General features: G+C 45.4%; 1 protein-coding gene and 1 long non-coding RNA gene across 7 annotated transcripts in view; one reads left to right on the top strand and one right to left on the bottom strand.

The window, feature by feature from the left end:
• The window catches only part of ARIH1 (ariadne RBR E3 ubiquitin protein ligase 1), a 51,810-nt gene that overhangs the window by 515 nt on the left and 26,387 nt on the right, over window positions 1–24,908 (top strand). For all 5 annotated transcript variants that reach the window (XM_051796445.1, XM_051796441.1, XM_051796444.1 and 2 more), the window contains exon 2: window positions 21,433–21,500. In XM_051796445.1, the coding sequence (XP_051652405.1) occupies window positions 21,433–21,500 (68 nt within the window). The remainder of the gene's footprint in view (window positions 1–21,432; window positions 21,501–24,908) is intronic.
• On the bottom strand, window positions 2,542–23,975 carry LOC127475104 (uncharacterized). Of its 2 annotated transcripts, XR_007906087.1 has the most exons (3): window positions 23,172–23,968; window positions 5,897–7,397; window positions 2,542–4,656 (listed from the first exon to the last, which is right to left on the bottom strand). It is a non-coding gene; the product is annotated as an uncharacterized LOC127475104 (long non-coding RNA). The 2 variants fall into 2 exon arrangements; XR_007906086.1 differs by lacking the exon at window positions 2,542–4,656 and having other exon boundaries at window positions 5,680–7,397; window positions 23,172–23,975.

The following is a 24,908-nucleotide window of genomic DNA, read 5'->3' as shown; positions in this document are numbered from 1 at the left end:
ACGGGCCAGCGGCCGCTGAGAGGGCACCGGGCCCGGCCCGCCCGCGGGACGGGGACCCACACACACTGCGAGGGACCCCCACGTGAGAGGGGGGCTCCTCGGTCCCCCCTGGAGTTGGAGGGGAGCCTCCTCCTCTGCACCCCCGGGGTGATGAGAGGGCCTCTCGTCCCTCCCTGGGGTGAAGGTGCTTCCTGGGCACCGCCGGAGGTGCGAGGGGGTTCTCCTGGGCACCCCCCGGGGGTGGAGGGGGCGCTCCTCGGTGCCTCCCAGGGTGGAGGCGGTGTTCCCCAATCCCCCCCTGCATGAGGGGGAATTCCCCGGCCCCTCCTGGGGCGGAGGAGGCTCCTCGTCACCCCGTTCCCCCGAGAGGCCCCTGGGGCCGGCCAGGATCTCGCTTCCTGCCATGGAAGCGTCGGGAACGAGGCCCTTGGCACTAAAAGGACTCCTCTTTCTTTGTGTGATTGCGGGCGGGGGGGCTGTGATCTGTGTTTTTGCCTTTCTCCCACTCCATCCTCACGCTGTCGGGGGGCTTTAGCCTCTCCAGCTCCTTCGATAAGCGGCGGAGTCGATGGCAAGTCCTGGAATTCCAGGAGAGGCATTCGCTCTGGTTTTGTTTCCCTTCCCCCTTCCTACACACAGGAGTTGAACCTTGTGTTTATTTCCAGCACAGACCAGGAGGGATATGAGCAATCCCTTCACAACCATAACTTTTTTTACTTCCAGTTTTTAAGCATGTCTCTTTAAAAGTGAACTAGAGTTCGAAATATCATTTACCCTCTTTAGATCAAAGTATCTAAGTCTTTATCTGTTGGCTCCCGAGCTTTTGGGGAAAAAATTCAAGGCACTGAAGAAATCTGGCATTCCTTTCTAAATGCTCATGGCAGGGTTTGGCTCCAGCTCACCACCAAGTTCCTGATGCCGTTGACTTTTTTGCAGGTGATGGGTTTTCTTTTGTTCCCATTTACTCAATATTCAGAGTAAATAGGAGATGCTACTCTCCTACGTGCCAACAGGAATAATGTGAAAAATCTGTGGATGTTAAATATTGAGGGATCCAGTGCCCAGAAAACAGTTGTTTTGCTGGTTGTGTGTATTGGTAAATCCCTTTAAACACGAAAAAGCATTCCCTCAGTGAATGCTTTCCCCCCACTGTCCTGTGCTCTGTTACAGTGTTAACAGTGGCTGTAACAGCAGCTTTAAAATGTTGCTTCGTGTGCTGTAAATCCCCTGTAGTTTATGTGGAGCTGGATGCAAACAACTGTAAAAGTATTTGCGTGCTAAATTAGTAAATGGCATTCCTTGAGTCAAATTAAAGTTTATAACTTTAATGATAGTGCTGCCCATGTAAAGCTGAATAAAGGAGTCTGCCCGGATTAGCTGATTACCCTGCAGTTAAAGAAGATCTCATGGTTAAGCAGGGTTGTTTCTTTGCTCCCAGTTATTGATCCTAGTATAGGGAGGGGAGCAGTTGGCAAGCAGACATGAAAACAGTTGGGAACTTCAGGTTTTTACTCTTTGAAAGAGCCATTAAAATGGTGGGTCTCTGTTTAATGACTAAGACTGTGGCCCATACTGATTGTATTGGACAGATTCTGCCATACTCCTTATTTTTGCATAAGAAAAGTGGTGGAAAAGTTGCTGCCAGTGAGGAGTTGTGAGTGTTCCTGCTTGTGCATTTTCCAGACTCAGCTGGTGGACTCACCTGCCTGCTCTTTGTGAACTAATTTCTTAGACAAGGTCCTGATTTCTGATCTGAGGGAGTTGATTCCCCCCTTTTACACTGCCCTTAAACTGTTTGATGTGTGTGCTTGACCTCTACATTGCAAAACTAGTGGAGAGAAGTTGATTTAGGTAATGATCCCTTACTCCTGTCCCCTGAGAGGCCTGACCCTGCAGATCTGCCCCCACAGAGCCTCCTGGCTGCTGCTCTGCTCCTGGTGCTGTGTTTGCAGTGGTTCCTCCTGGTTTGGCTAAGCCAGTCTGTTCAGAATGTCATGGGGAAACTTGGGACCCAAAATCAACTTAAGCCCTGGAATGCATCAGAAGAGAGTAGGAAAACACTCAGTTGCTGTGCATGGCTGTTAAATGCCAACTTCCTGCCATGGGATTTCTGGGCTGTTTTGGAGCTGAGTGACCAGAGTTCAGGTGGTGCCTCAGGATTTGCTCATCCCCACTTGTGTGGCTGCTGGTGAAATCTTCCAGGGCTCCCTTGTGTTTATTTCCTTGTGTTTGGCGCCCAACCAGGATTGCTGCTGCTGCTTTTCTGGTTCAGTAAACCTTTTCTGGAGTCACATTGGCTCGGGATCCTGCTGCGGATCCTCGGTTGCAGAGCTGTGATTCACTTGTTCCAGTCAAGTACTGGATGGCTTCGATCCCTGGGTGTCTGTGTTGGGTTCTTGGTAGCAAAGGGTGACGGTTGTGGTTACGTTTTTGAGTGCTTTGAACTTATTTGTTCGAGGGAGGATGTAATGCAGAGCCTGAAAACTTCAGCTGGAGGTCCTGTGCTCTATAATCAGTGATTTTTCTGTGATCAGGAGTAAGGTATAAATGGGATTTTGTTTTGCAGCTGCAGCAAGGGGAGAAGGGAACAGGCAGTCATGAAGTATCTGGAAGGGGGTGTCTGAGCCATGGCAGGTGTAACTCTGTATTAAAACACTCCATTTGGGCAGTTTGTTAGCTGACAGTGCTGTAGTTGAAGGGACTGAATTAAATTTATTTCCCCCTCCATTTAGTCATTTCCAAATACAAGCTGTATAAGGAAAAACATGAATTTTTCAGGACAGGGATTTGATCTGATGAGAACTTTGCAGAAGTAGGAGCCAACTTGTGGCAAACTCCCTGGTCACAGACCCTGTGACTCTCACTGTGGTGTGGAGTGGGCTCACCACCAAACTGCTCTGTCACTTGGCCTCCTAAGACCACTGAACTTGCAGTGAACCAGGCAAGTCTCAGAATGTCTCAAATATTCAGAATATTTTACACTTGCTCTTTCTTGTCTGAGCATAAGCAAGGTTTCAGGTGTTTAATGGTGATTTTTGCACAGTATTTGGCACTTATGCTCCTAATCTGATTTGACTCCATGTGTCGCACAACAAGAATTCCCCTCGCTCTCCAAATGCAAAAATAGGGGTATGAATAACCCCTTAACCTTGTGCTGTCACTTGACTGAGACTTTTAAACCTCAGCTCAGAGTATCCCTTCCATCCTGTCGCTGATGAGGCGGAGCAGAGAGCCATTTGCCAGGGTATTTGGGATTTCAGTTGTCTGAGTAAACAGGCGGATTTCTGGTGGTTTTCCAGCCGCTGGCAGAATAACTTAGCAGAGGACTGTAAAAACCTAGACACAGAGGTGGTGTGGAACAAAAGGCTTCCTCCTCCCAAAGGCATTTTCCCACAGTTGAACGTCTTGCCCGTATTCTTCCTCTCTGAACTTTTGTCCAAATAATTTGCTGCCACTCTTAACTTCTTTTTTTTTTTTATTTTAATCAGATTGCTATTTCCATCTTTGCTCTAGATTTTTCTGAAAATAAACTCAAAAAATGTTTAGAATGGCATATTTATTTCTGCTCTGAGTAGAGCACATGATGTGCCTCTGTAGCCTGGCTTGGCCCAGTGTTCTCCTTGCCTTGTTGCAAGCTTGTGCAATTCCAGTATTTCCAGGTTGGATTCATTTCCCCTTTTTGCTCACCTTCTTCTGGAGCATTCTGGTGACATCAGTGTGGTGTCACCATATTCGTACTTTTTGGACTTTGTAATGGTGAGATATTGAAAATACTGGGGCGAAGCTCTGAGGTGGCACAAAGGGAGTTGGGACTCTTGTTTCCTTTCCCCACCCCACAGCAGGGATCAGGATCCTGGATGTGACTGGGTGTTGTGCCTGACCTGCCATGTGATCATGAGCATGGTGAGCTTCAAACCTGGGCTTTATCTGGAAGGAGGTGACATCACTGGATCCAACAAAAGTTAGTCTAGCCCCAAAATACCTTTTCTTTTTACCAAAGGCTTTAAATAAGGTTTCTTGGAGCAGAACAGGGGATGTGGAACATCAGAGCATTTGCAGCAAATACAGATTTCTCATTTACATGGTGAAGGTCAGGTCCTTACTGGATAAAAGCTGTGCCATTAAAATAAGCCCAAACCCAGGCCTCTCCAAAGTTACAAAGCTATGTTTGTTGAGGAATGGCTTTTTCCAGAGGCCAGCAGAGTTGAGGCAGTGCAGATATCCCCCAGAATTCCACAGCCCTGGTTAAATGGAGCTCTGTCACAGCGAGTGCAAACCCATTGTTGCAGAAGGGGTCTTATTAAACAGTGTCCACTTACTGGGACAAAGCATCCTGATTTCCAGGCATAACTTAGGAAATTCAATGTACTGTGGGCAGCACATTCCAAAAATGTTGTCCAAAACAGGGATGACTTGCTAGTGAGCAACAGGAATTGCTGCTGTTGTACAGGGTCGTGCTTAGAACTGTATTTGATGTTCCAGATGACATCTTGGAAACTCGGAGTGCTTGGAGCTGCCTGACGAGCGTTAGGTGGGAGTCTGTGGGTGGAAGCACTCGAGGCTGATGCTGCTTCCATCCGGGTCTGCTCCCAGCAAACCTCCCTTGGTTACTTCTTTGATAGTAAAATTCATGTCAGGGCCCTAAATGTTATGATGCTGGAAGGAAATGCTTTGTCAAACCCCATGTTTCTGTCACGTGGCGTTTATAAGGTGTTTCATTATAAGTAGGAATGCATTTAATATTTCCAAGGAATGGAATAAACTTCGTTGTGACAAAGCATTCCTGGAATCTGGCATAAGGAATCACTGCAAAGCTTTTGGAAATGACATGTTGTTTGTTCCCTGGCTGCCAAGACATGTAGTTCTGAGTATAACAGAATTATTTTTTTTTTTAGTATTATTTTAAATTTTAGCGTTACTAGGTAGAAAAGTCTCGTTAAGTCTCCAGAGGAATTTCAGCTTTGTACTCAAATGACCCATTTGCTAAATGCTTTAGGTTTCTGTTTGGCCAAATGTAAATCTCATGGTTGGCCACGTGTGAAAACATTTGATGCTGTTTGCTTTTGTTTCAATGTAATTTTCCAAAAGTCACACCAAGGCAGCCTTCTCTCAGGGGCACTGGGGTTCAGATGGGGACTGGTGTGAAACTGAAAACACTCAGTTTTTAGCTACTTAAAATATTTGTTTCCGAAAAGCTAAAGCTAAATAGTAAATACAGTTGTTGCTATTCCCCGTGGGTTTAATTTCAGTGAGCAGGACCATTCTTGCTATGCAAAGCAGAAGGGTTTCTACTGTAAATTGGAAGCCAGTGTGCCACGGAGAAGTCAGAATTGAGACTGCAGTTGATGCAAAACAAGCACTATTTCTGGGTGATAGAGCATCATGAAAAATGAAAACGCAGCTTCTTCCCCTTTTATACTTGTCCCAAGCTCTGATCCCTTAGTTTTAGCCTTGCCCGAGTTAGAGTGCCTAATAGGAAATAAACCCCAGACCTCTGATGCTCTTTGGGAGTGTAGGGCAGCCCTGTGTTCATTCAGGTGTCCTTGGCACCTGTTGAATTGTTTTCAGTTTTCTGTTCAGAAACTAATCTCTCTTCTTTACTCCCTGAACGAGACAAACAAGAATGTGGCTCTGCTGGTGGTGTCAGGTGTGATGGGTGAAGGAAGGGGTGGTTGATCCCCACGCTGAGCTCGTGTTATAACAGTGAGTCAAGGTTTTTGTACAGAATTTATCTGTAGGAGCCTTTTCTTCCTGGAGAATGTAACTACTCCTTTCTCTGCTTAGGAAAGTTGGTCGCTGGGAAAAGAACCTGGAATTTGTCATTAGAGCTGTAACTTTATGGGAAGTAACTGCAAAGGCTGAAAGTCCTCTCTACATAACTCAGTCCCAAACTTACCTGTTGAGGGTCATGATTCCAGACCTCCTGACTTCTGGTGCTTTGGAATTAGAAGGATCTGAGTATTGAGGTGATGTTTTCTCTTGGTGCCTGGATCCCTGACAGCCATAAAGAGTGTTTGGAGGCTGTTGGGTGGATGCAAGCACATCATGCTGCTGAATTTCAAGTCACTCAGTAGCTGCAAGGAAATCTCAGGCTCGTTTGTTGTAGAACACCTGGGAGGGTTTGGAGCTCTTGGTAATGCCAAATGGTGCATTTGAGCTCTGCCTGGAATACAGATCCCTGATGTTTGGGAGAGGGCTGATGGGTTTGTGTGGGATGTTGGTGCAGGAGGCTCCAAGGTGACAAGGGAGTCAGCTGGAGAAAAAAGAATAATAATTTGTTAAGGGAAGTGCTGATGATATCCCAGGTGACTGGTGTTAGGAACATTGGGAACACTGAGTTCGGCCTTTATAGGATTCCTTACTTGCTTTTAGCTTTTGATCTTGAACTGTGATGAAAACACTGTGTAAGTAAATGCTCTGAAAACTGCTGTGGGAAGCAAACTCAGTAGCTGAGTTTCACATGTGAGTTTGTACTTCACAAGTTGGTGGCTTTTCAGAATTTGAAGTGCCCATATAACTACAGATGCTCTTGTTCGTGTGGTGTGGCAATACAGAGTCATAACTGCTGGTATTTGGAGGAGCTCACTGTGGTGAGTGTTTGAACCACTCTACGTGCATAACACTCAAATACAACTGCTGGCATCAAATCTTTTCCTTGTTTTTAGACTGAGAGCTTTTTCCAGATGTTGGGAATCTTTTCAGATCCAAAGCCTTATGTAGATAACTTTCAACAGGATCTGAGTCCCTTGGAAGAAGTGAGTCAGCCTTGTGCAAGTGTCTTGGGTAGTTGTGATGCATTTTGGCATTTCCAGTGGTGTTGCCTTCAGTTTTGGGCAGTTTTTTGAGAGTGGTGGGGCACCCAGCTGGTGTAGAGGGAAGAACTTGGAAAGAATTGGCTTCAGAGGGACACATGTATCCTCTTGGTGTCCTCCCTGCTGCTTCTCCATGACCATGTCACAGTGCCTGTCCTTGTTGCCAGGCTCCAGCACGTCTGTGTGACAGCAAAAGGTTGTGGTCCTCTGTGGATATATTTGGGAGGGGATCCAAATACAGCTGCTGGGGACAGGGGAGCAATTGCTCACCCTGTGAGCAGGTGGTTCTTGGCTGTAACCTGGGAGGAACAGTGGTGTCCTGCATCCCACCTACCTAAAACTTGGCTTCTTGGCCTTCTCTTCAGCTACTGGTGGTTTCTCACTGGTGCCCACTTACAGATGATGGCACACTAAGATCCTTCCCCCCAGTCTTGTCTAAGACATTCCTGGTTTTGTATCTTCCTTGGTTCAAAACTTCTATCCCAGAGCACCATGTGGCACCTCTTGTTTCCAGGAACAAGCAGCACACAGATCCTGTCCTGGCCATCTGCTTCAAAATTCGGTCTTCTGAGAGAGTACTTGTGGCTGAAACAAAGGTGTGAAAGAAAAGACTCAGTTTTCTGCCTGACTTCCTGGTCTGGGGCACCCTCCATGTTCTGTGACATCACAAACATGCCTTTTCATGTGGAGAGGGTGTATTTTAATTCACAGAAGATCAAACTTTCATTGCTTTGTGATTTGAGGAATTTGGGAGCTGGGGGAGTTAATCCCAATGTTGGAAGTTAAAAGCTTGGATATTTGCTTATTGTCTTTACAGCCCCTCAGAAAAATTGTCTGTGATTGTTGGAGTAGGATTGTGAAGGATGCAGACTCTAAACTCTGTTTTCCAGCACATAATCAGGATAGAGAGGAGCTCCTGCTCAAGAGATTTCTACTTGTGTACAGTTAAAGTCCTCTCAAAGTGGAGAACACACATTAATAGAACCAGAAGAATCAGTATAATTGCACCTGAAAATAGTCAACTGGCAAAATAACTGATTGCTTTGGGTGTTAGTTCAAAGATTTCTTTTTTTTTTTTTTTTTAACTTAATATTTGCTTTTGCTATTAAGGAGAAAGCATGAAGAGACTTTCTTCCAAGATAAAGAAATGAAAATTTGAAGTGGTTCTGAAGGTTTCCACTTCCTTCCTGGTGTTAGTGAGCTGGGTCAGCCCTGAAGGAGCATGTTGGGTGCTGCCCTGCAAAGGGTAGCAAAACTTCTCCAGAGCCACAGAGGAAGGAGCTGGTGTTTGAACAAGCTCATTGTATAAAAATCCCAGCAGGCCATGGCTGTTTTTACCATCCTGTGCTGCTGTGCTGTGTGTGGAGGCTGGTGGGACAGGGACTGCTCCGTGCAGGGCTTTGCTCCGGGTCACTTCTTGAGGTTTGTCTCTGGTGTTCTGAGCTGAGGCACTTGGGCTGTTGTTGGTTGGCTCCCTTTGCTGCTTGGCCTGAAACACCAACAACCTCGAGCTGTTCTGGTGCTTTGAGTGCCTGACACTCACGCCAAGAGGTGCTTTTTGGGGTGTGCAGAGACGTGCACCTGCAACACGGTTGCATGGCTGTTGTCTTGGGCAGTTCCAGTTCCCTCACTGCCTGGATAGAGCTGCTTGCAGGGCCAAGTACTGAAGGGAATCCTGGAACTCTGATTAAAGTGCCTCCTCTCTGCTCTTATCACTCAGCCCAACTCAGCAGTTGCTTTGCTGCAGTTGCCAGAAGTGATGGTGTTTAATTGCTCAAGTCTATTGTCAAGAAAAGAAATGGATGTGCATCCTCACCTAAATGTTTCCGTGGCCTGTTCTGGTTATGTGTACAATTACAGGTGCATATTTAATTTTTGGAAGACCTGTGGAGAGTTTTTCCAAATTTTGGTCCCTTCTGCAGCTGGTAACTGTGGGTTTGGTGTGTTCTTGTGCAACAAAACACGAATGCAATCAGCATTCCATTGTGTGGCAGATAGAAATGTGGAGAGGGATTTAGGGGAAACCGGGAGGATTCACATGAATAAACAGTCTCCCTTGGAATGAGCTTTCCTGTGGGGGAAGAATAACTTAAGGATAAGTTAACTCCTAATAATCTACATCCTAGTCATCTAGGGTCTGAGAAATATGGAGTGGAAGGAAAGATGGGGAGAGAAGAGTGTGGGGGAGCCATGTCTTGAGGTTACATTCCAGAGCAGGAGCTTGGAAGTGACAGGCCTGGGCTGATCCATGTGCATCAAAACTAGGCTGAACAGCAACTTTTTAATAAAAAGGGAGAAAGAGCAACATTTCAACTCTTAGCAGCGTAATTTTTTCTTCTGGGAGCAACAGTGTAAAGTGGAAAGTCTTTGGAGTAAAATCCCACCTAGTATGCATGGAGGAAAATAACTATAATAGAAAATAACAATTTAATAAAAAAACCCAATTTCTAAATACAGTGAAGATCTGGTGAAATACTGTGTCAGATGCCTTTGGTTTGGTAGTTTATAATACTTCTGCAAGGACTGAAAGGCTCTCTGAGCAAATAAAGGTGATACTCTTTGATTTATAGGCTTTTTAGCTATATGTTAGCTTGTTATGTAATAACCAGCCTCTTTATTTTCCTTGGTAGAACAACAGGCTTGAAATATCCTTATTTGTATTGTTAAGAGAGCTGAAAGTAATACTTGTAAACGTGGTTGAAAACATTGCTATCTGGAGTGATAACTTCTGGGATGGGACAGTGGAAGGGCTTGGAGTTGTCTTTTTTAGGGATAACTGGGATGGTGGATACTGAATCTGTCTGGAAGGAGGGTTTTTGGGATCTCTGTCCTCTTGTGCCATGGTGTAAGTCTCTGACTGATGTCCTGCTGTCCCTTGCCAGGTATCTCTGCAGGCAGCACTCAGATTTGGGGGAGGTTGGGTGCCAGCCTGCTCAGTGCACTTAATTATTCACCATTCATTAATGTAATTATTCCTGTTGCTGTCCTGCACATCAGGTAGAAAGCAGGACTGATTGGGTGGGTTTTCCTCTTGCAGAAGCCCAGTGCCTTGATGACAGTTATATTTTACTGGGAAAGGGACCCAGGATGTTCCTGTCAGCTGGTGCAAATACCAAATTGCACATCCAGGTTTGTTCCCTGTTCTGTACTGAAAGGGACCAGGGACCCGGGTCTGCACCTACCTGCTGGTTTAACTCAACTGCTTTAGAAACACTCCTGAGTGCAAGTCTGGGTAGAGGCAAGTCTTCGAAGCCTTAGACAAGAAAATGGTGAAAATACTGGAGGTTTCCCATTCTCCCCCACTGCTGTACAAGTTGTGTTTTGCTATTTCTGTATCGAATCCCACCAGACTATTTTCTCTGAACTCGAGAGAGCTCAGGTAGCTGGTTTAAAAATACCCGCAGCAATTAGAGACTGCAGTTAGAATTCGAGGTATATCTTGTTGGGAACAAGAATGAACAAGTGATTGCTAAACTCCTCATGCTTCCAGAACATCCTCCCTTCAAAGGTGGCTCCTGCAGAGCCCTCGGAGGGAAAAGTTTTGGGGTGTAAACAGGCAAAATTACTTCTTGTAGCGGAAATCCCGGCTCATAAAATAACATGTTGCCAGGGCTGTGTTTAGTTGGCTGTAAAACTAAGTAAGAATAAATGAGCAGAGTAATGGTAAATAAACTGCCAAGTCATCATTAAAAAATGGTCCGAGCTAGAAGAGGCTTGTTGGGAAAAGGATGCTGGCAGGTTTTCCAAGTGCAGATGCAGGTTGTGCCAGCAGAACAAAGTGCTTTTGCAGGTAAAGCTGCTTTTTGCAGGGAAGTGGTACAAGCCATAACCACATCTGTGCTGGGGCTGCTGCCAGCCTGAAGATGCTGCCAAAGATTACATCCCCGAGCCACTGCTGCATTGGCAACGGTTTCCTGGGCCTAAATAGTTTCTTAAGATGGCTAAATTATTATTTTTTTTCCTTGATTGAGAGTTGTAGACTAAGGCATCACTGGGTGGATTCACTGCCCGTTTGTCAAGGTGGCATCACCTCTATAAAACAGATTTTCCCAGTGGTGGGGAGATGAAGTCAGCCCAAGGGAGGTGCTTTTTTTCTTTCCTAAAATGCTACAGTGTGTGGTGATGCTTCAGTTAGTTGGGAAAAATCCCTCACTGTCAAAATGAAGAGGGAATGGAGCACAAAAGTGGGTGCTGCTTTGAGGAAGGGACAGAATCAGAAGGAATAAGGGACAGAGAACTGAAGAAAAATAAAATATCCAGTGCTCACCAAACTGAGGCCTGGAGGAGAAAGAACATGGAAGAATGTTAAGGATTTTTTTTTTCCTCTGTAAAAATTCTTGTAAATTGCCCCTGGCTACAAATTCTTGGGCTAAGCCCATGTTTGTCATCAGTCACAATGTCTCTGAAGTTTAAACATGCCACCAGTGACTGTATATCCAGATATTTCTGAGCTAACCTGGCATTGCCACCACAGAAGTTACTAACTGAGATGGCTTTTGCTTAGTTGTCACGTAAGACTTCTGTCTTACAGGTTTTTGTGGGTGCCACCTCGTTGTGCTCATGGAAGTTATCATCCCTCACAATTTTCTTCTTCCTTTATTTGTTGGAAAATGTTAATTACAGTGTTCTGAAGTGGAAGTCAGGATTCAGGACCTGTGAGATTTTTGCACAGTGAATTATTTCCCCCAAGAACCTGAGGGTGTGAGAGCTCTGATTTCTGGGGATAAAGCTCTGTTCACAGTCAGGTTATCCTGGAAACAGCTGATTTTTAGGAATTGAGAGCGCTTGTCTTGAGGTGATGTACAGTTTGGCTGGATTATTTATATCCTCTGTATTACACAACTCTTTGAGCACCCTGTGATAGATGTTCTTCAGTAATACCCAGTAACAAAAGCAGGTGGGAGACAGAACACCCAGAACTCGAGACTGAACCAGCACTCGAGGCCAGGTTTGTGCTGGACATCCTTGGGGTCTGATCCTCTGCTTGCACACTGTCCAAAGAGGGGACACCCTTCCTTTAATCGTCATCTGGAAGGACCTTTGAGACCAGGAAAAGGACAATTTGAGAGCCCTTTGCAGAGAATGTAGAAAACTTAACCCAGAGAAACTCAATTAGTTGTTTTGTTGGTGCACACTGGAGCCTACAGACAGACCTGCTGTGGAAACTGTCTGTGGAAAAAGAACACAAGTTATCAGGATTTTACCCTTCTCAGAATAACTGTGATATTGAGAGTCAGAAGACCATCCTTATCCTCTCAGAGTTTGTGTGATTTCTTCTAAACATTTCAAGTCTGCTGTGGCATCAGTATTTATCCAGGTTACTTCTGATACCTCCACTTATCTGCTCATAGCACCCTCCTAACACTGCCCACACCGTGTCCCTGGACCAGGTGATGCCTCTGAACGTTCTCAGAGCAGCAAAAGCCAAGTTCTGTTGTCCTGAAGACATGCAAAATCCTGGTCAGCAGTACCCAGGACTTCTCTGTGGAAGTCATTCACTGGCCAGGGCTAAAGTGGCCTGTTTTTACACTGCAGGAGCTGCTGGAAGTGGGAGCTGCCAGAGCCAGCAGTTTTCCTCCCTGATGGGGAGGAACAGTGCCAATCTCCTACAGATTTATAGAGCCCAGGATGTGGGCACAGCCCTGAACCAGAACCTGGCAGTAGACAGTGCTGACTGGTGGAAGAGCAAAGTCAATGTACCGATAGGAGTGAGGAAAAAGAGCAGGGAAAGCTTTTTTGGGACTCCATAAGACTTGTACAGAATGATTTAAAGGGAAAAAAAAGCAGATGTACAGTTCCTCTTTCAACTATATTCCTTTAACATCTGTTTCTGCCTCTGAACAGGAGAGTTTCTGGAGCTCATATCAGCAGAACTAGAACTGTGCTTCCCCAAAATTACACAGGTCACTCAGGAGTTGAGTCACTGAACACACCGTTCCCCTGAAACCCAAATGTAGTGCTTTGGCTTGTTTGCCTTTTATCAACTTGATGGATAGCTGACCTGACATATGCCACTTCCAGTCTTTCCAACTTTGACTAATAAAAGACCTTAAAAAAAATAAGGTGTATTTCTGTCTTGTTGGGCTCACGTGGTTACGCTGACAACATGTCACTGCCACAGTTTACTATCAAAATCTGAGGCTTGATAGCTCAGGTGAATACAGCCCCCAGAGAGTGAGGTAGAGAGGACTAGTCCTGCTCTTTGTAGCTGGTGGGATAACGGAGGAAAAAAGTGGGACACCTGGCTATAGCTTGCATCAAACTGTACACCAGTATAATTTAATTTATAGTTTTAAATCTTTGGGTCAGGAAGATTTGGGGGGCTGTTGACATGGACAAGACCCAACTTTAACATGTCTGACACAGGGCTCTTGGCAGACTGAGACAAAATTCTTGGAAGCAAGTCCGTGTTGTCCGAGTTGTGCCAGCTGAGCTGTTTGGCCACACGGTGATCCTGTCCTGGGTTAAAATAAACCAGTGACCCCCTTCCCTGGGTCAGTTCCTGTGTCTGCTTCCCTTGTGCTCCCGTCACCCACCGCCCCGTGGCAGGTCCAGGAACCAGGGGGGTTGAGTGAGCTCGTGTTGCTGCTGAAATAAATACTGTCTGAGCTGTTCGTCCTTGGTCAGGTCCTGCCCAGTTACTGCCCTGTTTCAGGTTATAATAATAATCCGAGTAGCTGTTACTTCATCTCGGGCAGAAATAGAGCTGGTGAGTAGCTGGGCCATTCTGGGTGATTGGAGTCTTCCTTGGCCTCTCTGAAGTCTCGTGGAAGGGGGTTTATCACCCCTGCTCTTGGGCTAAGCTGAGGTGTTTTGGTACCTATTGCCAGTCACTCAACTCTGCCTTCATTCAGCATCGTTTCTTTCTGTGGCAAAATGTGCTTTTGCTTTCCTCTTGAAGCAACATAATGTACTTTATTGAAGCCAGGCATTGGTGAGTTGTTATATTGCTCTGAGACAAGAATTGAAACCATCCCCATGTGGTTTTCTAGTAGAGATTGTGCAGAACTGACAGTATCAAATGTTGCTTCTTTCTGCCATTGGGGTGCTTGTGATCTGGAGAAAACCAAGTTTTTCCTGTCTGATGGTGCTGGATATGTTTGTGGTCCTTGTGTTGGAACAATGCAGTGACTATGTGACTGGTCCAAACTAAGTGTGGTGGGATGAAAAGTTTAATAGGGTCATGTAGGATAGAAGAGGAAAAGCAGAGACTGGGGGTCTGGAAGAGCAGTGGTATCAAGAGGGAAGGGGTTGAAATACACTTTGTGGGCACTGGTTGTGGGAGCAGCGTTCTGTGGGTGGGCAGGGAAGGTGACTGTGTGTCGTTTGGGATTGGGACACACGGGTCTGCTAGTGCTTTTCCTAAATACCTGTTTCTAGTTCATGGATTCTCAGCATATCAGAGCAGCTCTACAGCACTGGAGGTTTGGTGTGAGGGGGAAATTGGTGGTTAGCAGGGACTCTGACTCTTGGATCTGGTCCTTTCCATTCTGGATGGCCAAAGCTTTTTTGGGGGGTCCTTCTCCCTCCGTGTCCCCAGCGCTGTGGGCTCTGGGCTTCCTCTGCGGCGGGAGGGGAGACATTACAGAGCTGCTGAAATAGTAAACTGGGAGGATTCTATGGAAATGATGCCATCACCTTCTCCTACTCTTTTAAGGCAAGTCTTTGCAGATCCATGAGTGGGAGGCAATGGGTTGAATAAACCCGTTCTGAAGCGTACTCTGGCACCCATGTGATCCCACTCCGGTTCCCAGTACGGCAGCAACTCCGGAAACTGGAGCTGTGGCTTATGTTGCTTACCCAGATTTGCTGAGCTTTTGCTCATGTGCTGGGATTTCTTGTGCTGGGAGACACCAGAAGAAAGGAAGTACTTGGGGTGATACTGCTGCTGTGGGCAGTAAAATATCAGCTCAGACCTGTGGGTCCGTGCTCTGTAAAGGGCCAACTTCATACTCCAGAACTGCAGCAAAAGGAAGGAGAAATCAAAATGTTCTTGAATGTATAAAATAAGGGTTATTGTCTCTCCGTCATCAAACCCCAGATCTCCTGGTATGGAAGCAAGCATAGCTGAAGTGTTGGAAGATGCCTTCCCTGATTGTTTTCAATTTGTTGAAGCTTCTGCAGTCGTCTGAGAGCAGCAGGGCAGATCCATCCCATCTTCTTTTTATTTAGAAGTATTACAGTGTGAATTCAGTTTTTGCATTTCCAAATTTGCTAATTCATCCCAGGGTTGTTGCTTTAGTATTTTTTTCTGATTTTAAAAGCTGTGTTAGACAATGGCTCTTCATTGCAGCTCCTAATCATTAACCTGAAAGCTTTCCAAAAGGCTCAGAGAAAATGTAAAGCAGCTGACTGCTTCATTTCTGTCTCTTGAACCAATTAACTAAAGTAATAGAGTTTTCTCCAAAGTTGCCTTTTATTATCTTCCCCTGCTAGAAGAGCGTATGTTCATCAGAGCTGGAAACGCTCAGTAAGTGCAGATAAGTTACTACAAACTGAGATCATCAGATCGAGCTGCCATTTGGTGCTATCACATAATGGTTCTAATTCAGTAATTCTGTAAAACTTAATTTTCAGAATTAGGAGATGATGTGTGAAGGGAAGTTAATGAGATGAAGAAAGATGTCGGGAGCTAAGGAGAGGAGGGGTGTTGAAGCTGAAGGCAGTGGATGTGTTAATGGGAAGTTAGAGTGAGGTGGCAAATGCCACATGGAGGACAGCAGATGACAACAGTCACAGGGAGTAGCCTGGCTTGCTGTGGAGTTGTTTGGAAATGCCAGTGGCAGGAAACAGGTATGTTTTTGGGTGGTTCACTGCTCAAACTTAAAAAACTCATTTTGTGTGGCTTCAGTGGGATGTGGGATACAAAGACCATCCCCTCAGTGGGTGTGTAGAGAGTGAGCAGCACTGATTTTGTTGTTATGGTCTGTAACAGGAGTTTGGAAGGTGAGGAGTTTCTCAGATCCACCTGCAGTTGTGCTGTCCCCATAAACCAGGCCAATGGCAGAAATGTGATTCCCTGCCAGGCCTCAGGGGGTGGCAGAGGAGAGAGGGTGGCTGGATGGTGGCAGACTGACCTGTTTAGCTGCTGTCCTCCTCTTCCCACAGCAGCCTTCTGATGTTCTGGCTGTAATGGAGCCAGGGAATATTAGATTACACACAAGTTTTCCAGCAGCTTCTCAGAGTGCTCCACTGGTGGTGGTTAAAAACTGGCAAGTTTAAGGAGATCACGTCCTGGAAGTACTCAGCACTTAGATCTCATCTTCTGCTTTGGATTCCAGGGAGTTTTATTAAGCTGCTAGAAATGAGCTTCTGTGATTGTAAGATTTCCTGTAATTGTGTCTGGAAAGAATGGATGTGAATGGATCTCCACAGATGGTCTCACAGTGCACTGACAGAACAGCGCAAACCTTGCACTGAGGGTTGTACTGTGATGTGTTTTAACAGCTAAAAGTTGACCTAAACCACCTTCTAGATGTCTGTTGATGTCTGAGGTTACCTGTATGGAGCTGGGAGAGGTGCAAGTGAAGAGCAGAGACCTGGTGACTGCAGAATTTGGGGCTGGTGCCCACTTGGGTATTACCTGACGGAGCAGCTGTTTGGTGCCTGGTGTGTGGTGTTGGTCCCATCCCTCCCATGGTGAGGCTGCTCCTGCTCTCCCTGCTCCCCTAAAACGTGGCATGTAGGTTATTTATCAGCTCTTCCCCCCTGGCAGGGTGTGCACGTGACGAGCTTTGGAGATGCTGTGTGATCCTGTGTGATCCTGCCTGTGCTCCGAGGGCAGCGGGAATTTCCACTTGGTGCTCTCCTGTTGCAAACACTGGGGTTTTGGCTGTTAAATATTTACAGTGGTGGTGACACCCTGTCCCCAGGTGCCACTTCACTGGAGCAGATGTTTGTGCTGCTTGGTTTCAGGCCAGCATTAGCTTTTGATGGCTCTTTGCTCCTCCACTAAGCAAAACTCTCCGTCTTTGCTGTCAGCTGGTGGGAAACCATCAGTTTCCTTCCACTGGGGAATTTAAATCCTGTTTTGTGTCACTAATACCCCCATGGAATATGGCAGTGGACGTTGCTGAGGTGTGCACTGGTCACCGATGTCTGAGGCTTGGGCAAAGCCAGTGTTTCCAGAGTGTAGAAAACCCAAGTGGAAGCAGAATCAAACCCTGAGTGCTGTAAAAACCTCTGCTGTTGGGATGGAGGTGCTGCAGTTGGGAGTAAAGCTGTTGAAATGCAGAAGCTGCCACGTGTAGGAAACAAAACCAGGCATGACATGGAAAGAAACAAAACAAAGAATTTATGGATACTGTGTCTCGAGGAGGTGGGAAAGGATTTTGCTGGAGAACTGAGGTTAAGTTGTTCTCAAATGGTTTTTGTTTGCAGTGAATGCTGAAAGTGAACCAGGAGCTTCCTCCCAGTGTGTGAGGAGAAGCTGAACTGTAAAATGTGCTTTTCTTGGTAATAACAGCAAGAATTAACTGTGCAGCTCATCTTGATGGATGGAAACATGAATGGATCGAGTGCTCCAAACTGTCATTCAGCAAATTGGGCTACTTGGAAATTCTGATTTAAGCTAATGTCCTAATAATATTTAATTTATAATTCATTTATCATTTAAGTGCATCCAGATTCCTCCTTCCAATTCATGCTTTCTTATTTTGACAGCAAAAAAGAATTCTAACTCATATCAGTGACCAAGCTTCCAGTTGAATTAAGTTCTATTAAATTAAGGAGTTTTATTTGAATTAATAATGCTTCTTTGGAGAAGTCCAGACTTTTGCAGGGCCGTATCTCCTGCTTGCATTGGTGTGCTGGAGCATGGCAACATAGATAAGGACAGTAAATGTAAATACCTCCAGTGAAAAGCTGTGGTGGAGTGGGATCTGTTTGAAGCACATTTGGGACTTGGCTCCTTTGTTAGCCTAAAAAAATGCATATAAAGCCCCTGCTGAAGGACTGAGTGTGTTTCTCTCTGGACAGAGCTTTATTCGGAGTGTTTTGTTAGGGAATCTTTTGAAGTGCCCGGAGATTTTCAACAAAATGGCTGCTTTCCTCGGGTTTGTTCCTATCTGGATATCAACAGGCTCGCTGCCCTCGGCTCCAGGCAAAGCGCCTCGGCTCCGACATGTAAAATTTAATAGGTGCTGTTGTAAGGGAGATGTGCTGGTTCAGCTTTCATCAGACCCACGGTCATGTTGGCTGTTCCTTCGCTCGCCGTCCGTTTCTGGCTGCTTTCCTTAGGAAAATTCCTCTTTGTAAACAGAAAATAGCCTTAGTAGGAGCACACACTCCGAGCCCCGGGAGTAATCCCGTCTGAGCAGCAGCGTAGCCTGTTCATAACTAATCTTGGTGGTGTTAGTCGGAGGCAGTAATCCCCTGTGCCAGAGGAGAAGCCCAGCAGCTGCAGAGCAGAGGCTGCACCATCCCAGTGCTGTGGAACACAGTGTTGTTTAAATATTCCATTAATTTTCGCAGCGGGAGCGTCTGAAGCGATGGCTGGGGGCTCGTGCAGCAGCGCAGTGTTGATGAAGGGCTGGAGCAGAACTGGTGTTGAAACCTCACAGTATTTTGGTGTCCTGTATGCCCAAGGTCCAGGACACACCTCTGGCTGGGGTGGGTGCTGTGGCTGACTCCTCCACCACTGCTCTCAAATAATGGTGAGGAGAGTGTGCACACGTGGGTGATTCCTGCAGAGCGGCTGTTCCTGGTACCCCGATGGTCTGTCTGGCCTTAAATTGCAACAGCCCTTTGTGCCAGAGGTTTTGGCATTTGTTTTTAGCTGTAATTTGTCTCCCAGCTGCCTCCCTCCCCGTCTCCCGTGTTCCCTGTGTGCTGCCAGTTGAGGTTGTAACTCTGCAGGGATGAGCAAGGGCACGGCTGTGTTAATCCTGGCCTCCTGTATCCATTAAACAAGCAGTTTAGTTTTAAATACCACATCTTGGATGTGGCAGGCAGCAAAAGCAGGCAGCCCAGCTATTTCTGGTAGGAGCTTGTCATGCTGCTGGTGTCTCCTTTTCTTTTTTAAATGAACATGTTGAACCTGTAGCTGGAGGAAGCTGGAGCCCAGCAAGGCAGGAGAAGGTGATAATGCAGTATAATCCTAAATAACATGCTTTGTACGCTGACATTGCACTGCTGGGATACCTGGGGGGATCTGACCTAGGGAATCTTGTTTTGGAAAGCTGTGGTGCCAATGTGTTGGGAAATTGGAGAAGCCACAAATGAAACCCTCTTGTTCTTCATGGCCACGTGTCCTTTGGTGAGTGGCATTTGCTGGATCTGCCTTGTTGTGCTTAATAATCACTGCAGACCACTCGAGTTCCTTATTAATGTGCCATAACTTATCCTGCAGTGCAGGGGGAACCTTCTGTCTTTTTAAAAAGTCAGCCAGAGACCACTACCTCAGCTGCCTCTCAGCCTATTAAGTGATTAATAGGTGTTCCCAGAAGCCTTAATAAGTGGCCAAGTGGGCTGCTGTGGCAGAAGGTAGGACAAGACTTGAGGCTGATTTTAATTAAAGCTCTCTTAATGCTGTTGCTTGAGAAATTAAGGAAGTAGTGTTTCTGTGTATACCTGGCAGATCTCTGGGCTGAGTGAAGGCTCCCTGTGTTGAAGAGCTGTGTGCTTTGCTGTCTGAAACTCGTAATTTAGAGTTATAGGTGCTGGTATCATAACCAAGATAATCTAGAGATAAGATTGGTTTATTTACTGAGGTGTATTTTCATCTTTGATTAAATTGCTCTAGGAATTGTGTCTAAGTGAGCTTTTAAGAGCTCCTTTTGGTACTGCTACACAATACAGAGTTACAGGAAAAGGTGTTGTGGAGACCCCAAATGCAAAGTAACCTGGAAAGATCAAAAACTAAACCTTGAAAGAGGCTGCTGCAGGAACCTTTTGGTGAAAGTGATCTTTAAATTCCCATACAGCTTCTTGTTGGCAGGACTGTTGCCTTGGAACAGTTGAACTGCTTAGTTGAACAGTTGAACAGTCTCTGGATCAGGGATGGATGCTGTTGGAAAACTGGTGGCATGTGATTGTCAACCAGGCACCTCATGAATCACAGTGAAGGGCTTGGATCCACATCACCTGGGAGACTGGTTCAGATATGGACTGGGACCACATTTCCACCACACTGTGTTTTGGCAATCCCCATTTCTGGTATTTTCTGCCCTATGCTGTGTAGATTTGCCATCCCAGCTGGTCTAACCTTTCCAAAGCTGCTTTTGTTCACATGGGCTTTTTAAGCTGGAAAAATTCTTAATTTGGCCTTAAACAATCTGTGCTGGCATTAATAAGAGTCAGAACACGCTGCAGAAGGAGAGGAGTGTCACTTTTTATAGTATGAACCACAAGACTATTCTTTGTGCTTACGTTTTCACCCGAGGGCTTTATTTCAGAGAAGATTTTGTTGGTGTTGGTGGTGAGAGATGCTGCCCTGCTTTCCCCTCGTGCTAATGCAGCTGCTTGTGTGGTCAGGCAATCAAACAGATTGGGGAACTGATTCCATGAAAAACCAACTTAAAGGTAAAGAGAAAATCAGTTTCTGAGCCAGTATTTGGGGCATTGCAGCATAAAAATGGCTGTACTGGGATGGACTGGTGAGCACAGGGCGTGCAGGGCTGGGCTGGGATCACTGCCGTGGGGGACAGCATTGGCTTTTGGCAGCTCCACGTTGTGGCTGTAGCTGGAGGGCTCAGGAAATCACATTGCTGGTTTCTGTCCTACTTTTCAACAGCTTCAGAGCATCCATTGAACATTGGCCCTCGGGCAAACTTCCATTTTGGTGTCAGATGGCAAAGTACACACAGCAGCTCTCAGGGGCTGCTCTTGTCTCCCTTGCATGGAAATGGTCCTAAAACTGAGCCCAGAGTGTGGATTTAGGGGAGCTAAACCACGGTTCTGGGGTGTAACACAAGCTGTGTGGTTCGTTGTGTTTCCCAGCTCATATAACCAAACCCTTGGCTGGTGGTACAGATTTAGGTGGAAGAAAAACTTGTACACAAGTGAAAATCAGCTTTTATTTTCCATCCTATTTCTGACCTTTCTAGGCTGTATTTCTTTCCTTAGCTGTATGACTCTGTGAGTATTTTCTGGATCTTGTGCTTTGCGAACATTTAGGACATTCCAAGGACTTTGTCATCTTACACTGGCAGCCACTTGTGTTCTGGGAGAGTTTTCAGCCCAAGTGTTTTGGTGGTCAGGGCTGGGACAAACAAGGAATATTCTTGCTCTGCAGGTAGTATGGAGGATGTGGTAAAAATGGGTAGGATGGATGGAAATCAGCTTGTCCTGCATTTTACAGACATCCTGGGGTTCCATTGTGTGGGCACACTGGGTGTGGAGATGGTGGCACTTAATCACCTCATGTGGTAGCAATAACTGACCTGTTCCTTAAGTTTTCAGCCCAATTTTCATTTTATATAGACACTTGGATTTACAGAAGGGTGTTCTTTTTTTATTTTTCTATCTGTCAAGTCCAGCTTATGATAGTAACCATGTACTGTGTGCACAGATATTGCTGTTAGACCCACTGATTTTCCCTTTGCCTATTCAAAACTCTGCTTGGTGTTCTCATACCAGTTTGGTTACTCAATTAATGATTGGTTCTCTTTTCTTTCTCCAGAATCCAGCGACTATTACTCGAATACTGCTTAGCCATTTCAACTGGGATAAGGAGAAGCTGATGGAGAGGTAAGCAGCCACCTTGTGCTTCAGACCTGCAAGAAATGTTTGTTCCTGGGTTAATGTGAGGCTGGAGGGATGCACGGTGTGTGTGGCAGGAGAATCCCTTGTGTAAGCTCTAAATGTTCCCCCTTTCTAAATGTTCCTCCTTGTCTAAATATTATTAATTCCTATTAGAGTTAGAAGTCGTGGAAGTTGCCCATTGGAAAGAGGGATTTCCAGTTTGAGCACATACAGGCACAGCATTTGGACAGGCTCTGGAAAAAAGCAAGCAGGAACAGGTTCCTGTTATCTTGCAAGTGTTTTGGGTTTGGGTTTCGCTGCTCTTGCCTGTCATGCTGGCATGTGTATTCCTGACATGTTTATTTACTAGTCTGGCCAAGACGAAATTGCTTCTGACTGATAATGTTCCTGCCCTGTCTTCTTCTCTACAGCTCTCAGGTTTTCTTCAGTGTGTGTGTGTAACTAATGGCTTGAATTTTGCCTCTCTCTCCCCCTCAGAGCAGAGTGTTTTATGCTTATTTCTCATCTTTGATTCCCATTTGGGGAATGTTGCTGGTAAAAGTACTTTTTATAGTTTGTTGTTGCACAGTGGAGGCCAAATCCAGCTGCACTGGGGTTTTTTCAATGCCAATATTGGTGTTGAAGAGAGTTAAGGGAGCTGGAGAAATCAGTTTACTTCAGAAGCTGGGGGGAGAATTAATGTGGACCAGAAGGAGCAGTAAAGACTGTAAAGGGTCTTACTGGTTGTTATGGTCTATGCTCATCTTAACAAGTGTTAAGTGGCCAGTGAGTGGGTAGTGAGGGCAGAAGGACTCAGGGCTTGGTTGGATTGTTTGTTTGACTTTCTCTTAATTACCATTTCCTTTGCCTGATGATCAGGGAATGGGAAGATGGCAGCTCTGTGGTTGTAAACCAGGAACAATTGGTGGTGGGATGAATGATAAATGTCACTTATCTCAGGCCCTATAGTTTGGTGCTCTGTCACCCAGGGAAGGAGGAGCAACAGGTTTTCAGACTGTTAGTAATTATTTTGGAGTATAAATATTTCTGCTGTCCTGGGCTAATGGATTTAGGACACCTTTAGCCCCCTTTGTAGAACATTTTCAGTGATGGTGCTCAGGTATCTCTTCTGTTTTGTTTAACCCAGATTTTTTCTTTTTCTGAAGTGATTATGTTTTTTTACAGCTTTCTAGTCCTTGCTTTATTTTACTGAGATTGACCTCTTTGAGTTGATGTTGGAAGTCTGAAACCTTTGTGTTTTACAAATATAGCCACTATTTAACTCTGGCTGCAGCTGTTAAACATTCTGATTTAGTTCCTGCTCTGCAATGTGTGTCCACTTCTTTGTTTGAGTTTCTTGGGCTGGTTCTCTTGGTCAGGCTAAAGTTCACCCTCCTTGGCTGCCTCCATCTCCCTGTGAGATGCCTCTCCACGAGTGTAACTGAAATGTCATCCCTTTATTCAGTAGGTTTTGTCCCTTCTCACTGAAAGCTTGTTTAAGGCTGCCATCAATTTAAAAAATAAAAATTAGGCTGTGTTTTTTTTTTTCAAAGGGAGGTGTCAGCCGGTTCCTTGTCAGCTGCTTTTGTTAAAGCTTTTACAGTTTTCAATAAAACACTTTAAGTACCCATTAATAGTTACAAATCCCCAGGTAAACATACTCATTAAAATACTTACCTTAATTCTATAGGATTACCCCTGTGAATAATGTAATGCATGAGCCTTGCTTATGCAGAGGTGTTGCACACTGGTCACAGTTTTGGTGCTCATTGCTGTCCTGTTGTGTTAGAAAACCACTAAAAGGTGATCTCTGGAGTACCTGGTGTTGCCTTCTGTCACTTCTTCACCAAATAACTTCCATGAAATCCTTTGGAGTGCTCAGCTGTGTTAAAGCTCATAGTGCTCAGGAGGGTTTTGTGATTGCTGTGGTGATAGGTGAATTTTAAGGTGGTGGGGGGGAACCCCCAAAACATGCATTTTACTCGAAAGTCCCTGTTGTTGAGTGGTGTGTGTTTACAGTACCATGTCAGTGCCTGTTTTACCTTAGCTCATGGTGAGTCAGCACAACCTCACAGCAGCCTTATCAAACCTGGCCTGGAGTAAAGCACACAAACAAAGTGGCTTCTTTTTGGATAAGTGGTGAGCTCTGAGCTCGTGACATGAAAATTTCCATGTTTTAAACCACTTTTTTTTTTTTTTTTAGCCTGGTTACATGTGTTTTTAATGAGCAGGTTGTTACTGTCTGGGCCAGCTTTGTCATGGAATAATTGCACGGTGGTGGTGAGAGGGCAGATGTGTTACAGGTCCACTTACCATGGAGTAACAGCCACAATTAAAAACTGCCCTGTCCCACTGGTGAAACACTAATTATTTGTGTTGGAAAGCAAGACTGGGGGGTTGGAGTGGACTTGTTTGTAGGATGGAAGTGGGTAGTGGAAGAAGTACTCAAGTTCAGCCTCTGATATGCTGCATGTTTTTTGGAGAAGAAAGATGTCAAATATTTTGACAGTTTGCCTCATAGGCTTGATTCCCACAGACAGGAGAGCAGCAGGTGCAGAATGATCAGGGAACCTCAGGTGGAGCCTGAAGGAGGTGCTTCAGCTTTGAACTTCATCTTGATTACCTTCCAATTTTACTGTGGCCCATGGTGTCCATCCCTCCTGAGGGGAGTTTTGGGGATGAACCTCCTCATAATGAAGAGACTAAAATGCAGCTTTCCTGCTTTATGTGCCTTCCTTGGTCATTTTGTTGAAAGCCAAGTGTCTCAGCATGTACCCAAGGCCTGATTTCATCCCTGGAGGCACAGGCAGAGCAGCAGCTCCTTACAGGTGCTTATCTTGGTGGGCAACATCCCTGTTCCCTCTGAGCAGAGGAGGGGTGCCAGGATGGCCCAGACTGACTCTTCTCCAGGTATCTGGGTGCTTTCCTTGGGGCAGAAAAGTCCTTTACACTATTCAGTGGAGGCTGAACAGGTGAAAAATGGTGTATGGCAGGAGTTTAGATGTGGAGATATCTTTTACTGTGAGTGTTCTGATGCTCTGACACTCACAAATGCTCTTTCACGGAAGTAAATATCCCAAAGTGTGTACTAGAAGCATTTTTTTTTGCAGTGAAAAGGCTTTTTATCTTTGATATTCCCGTGGATAGGATTTGATTATGTCTAGAAAACAGCGATTAGGCAGTTACAGACAGCAGGAGGAAATTCTGAGAAGATAAAGGAGCTGACAGCTTGATCCCTCTGCCAAAAAGACTTGAGACTGTTATGGATTTGGTCTTGGTAAGCAGAAGGACTTGAAAATAATTCACTGGTTTGTCCATGAATTTTAAAATAGCAGAAACCCCAACTTAGTGATGAAGAGAATGCATTTTGAAGAATTAACATAACAAATCCTCATATATCAGAAGAGCTGGATT

The sequence above is a fragment of the Manacus candei genome, unplaced genomic scaffold (assembly GCF_025592945.1).
Source record: "Manacus candei isolate 608988 ecotype Guabito, Panama unplaced genomic scaffold, ASM2559294v1 h1tg000046l, whole genome shotgun sequence".
NCBI classification, from domain to species: domain Eukaryota; kingdom Metazoa; phylum Chordata; class Aves; order Passeriformes; family Pipridae; genus Manacus; species Manacus candei.
The sequence above is the reverse complement of the archived record's forward strand: the minus strand, read 5'-3'. Positions and strand labels throughout refer to the sequence as shown.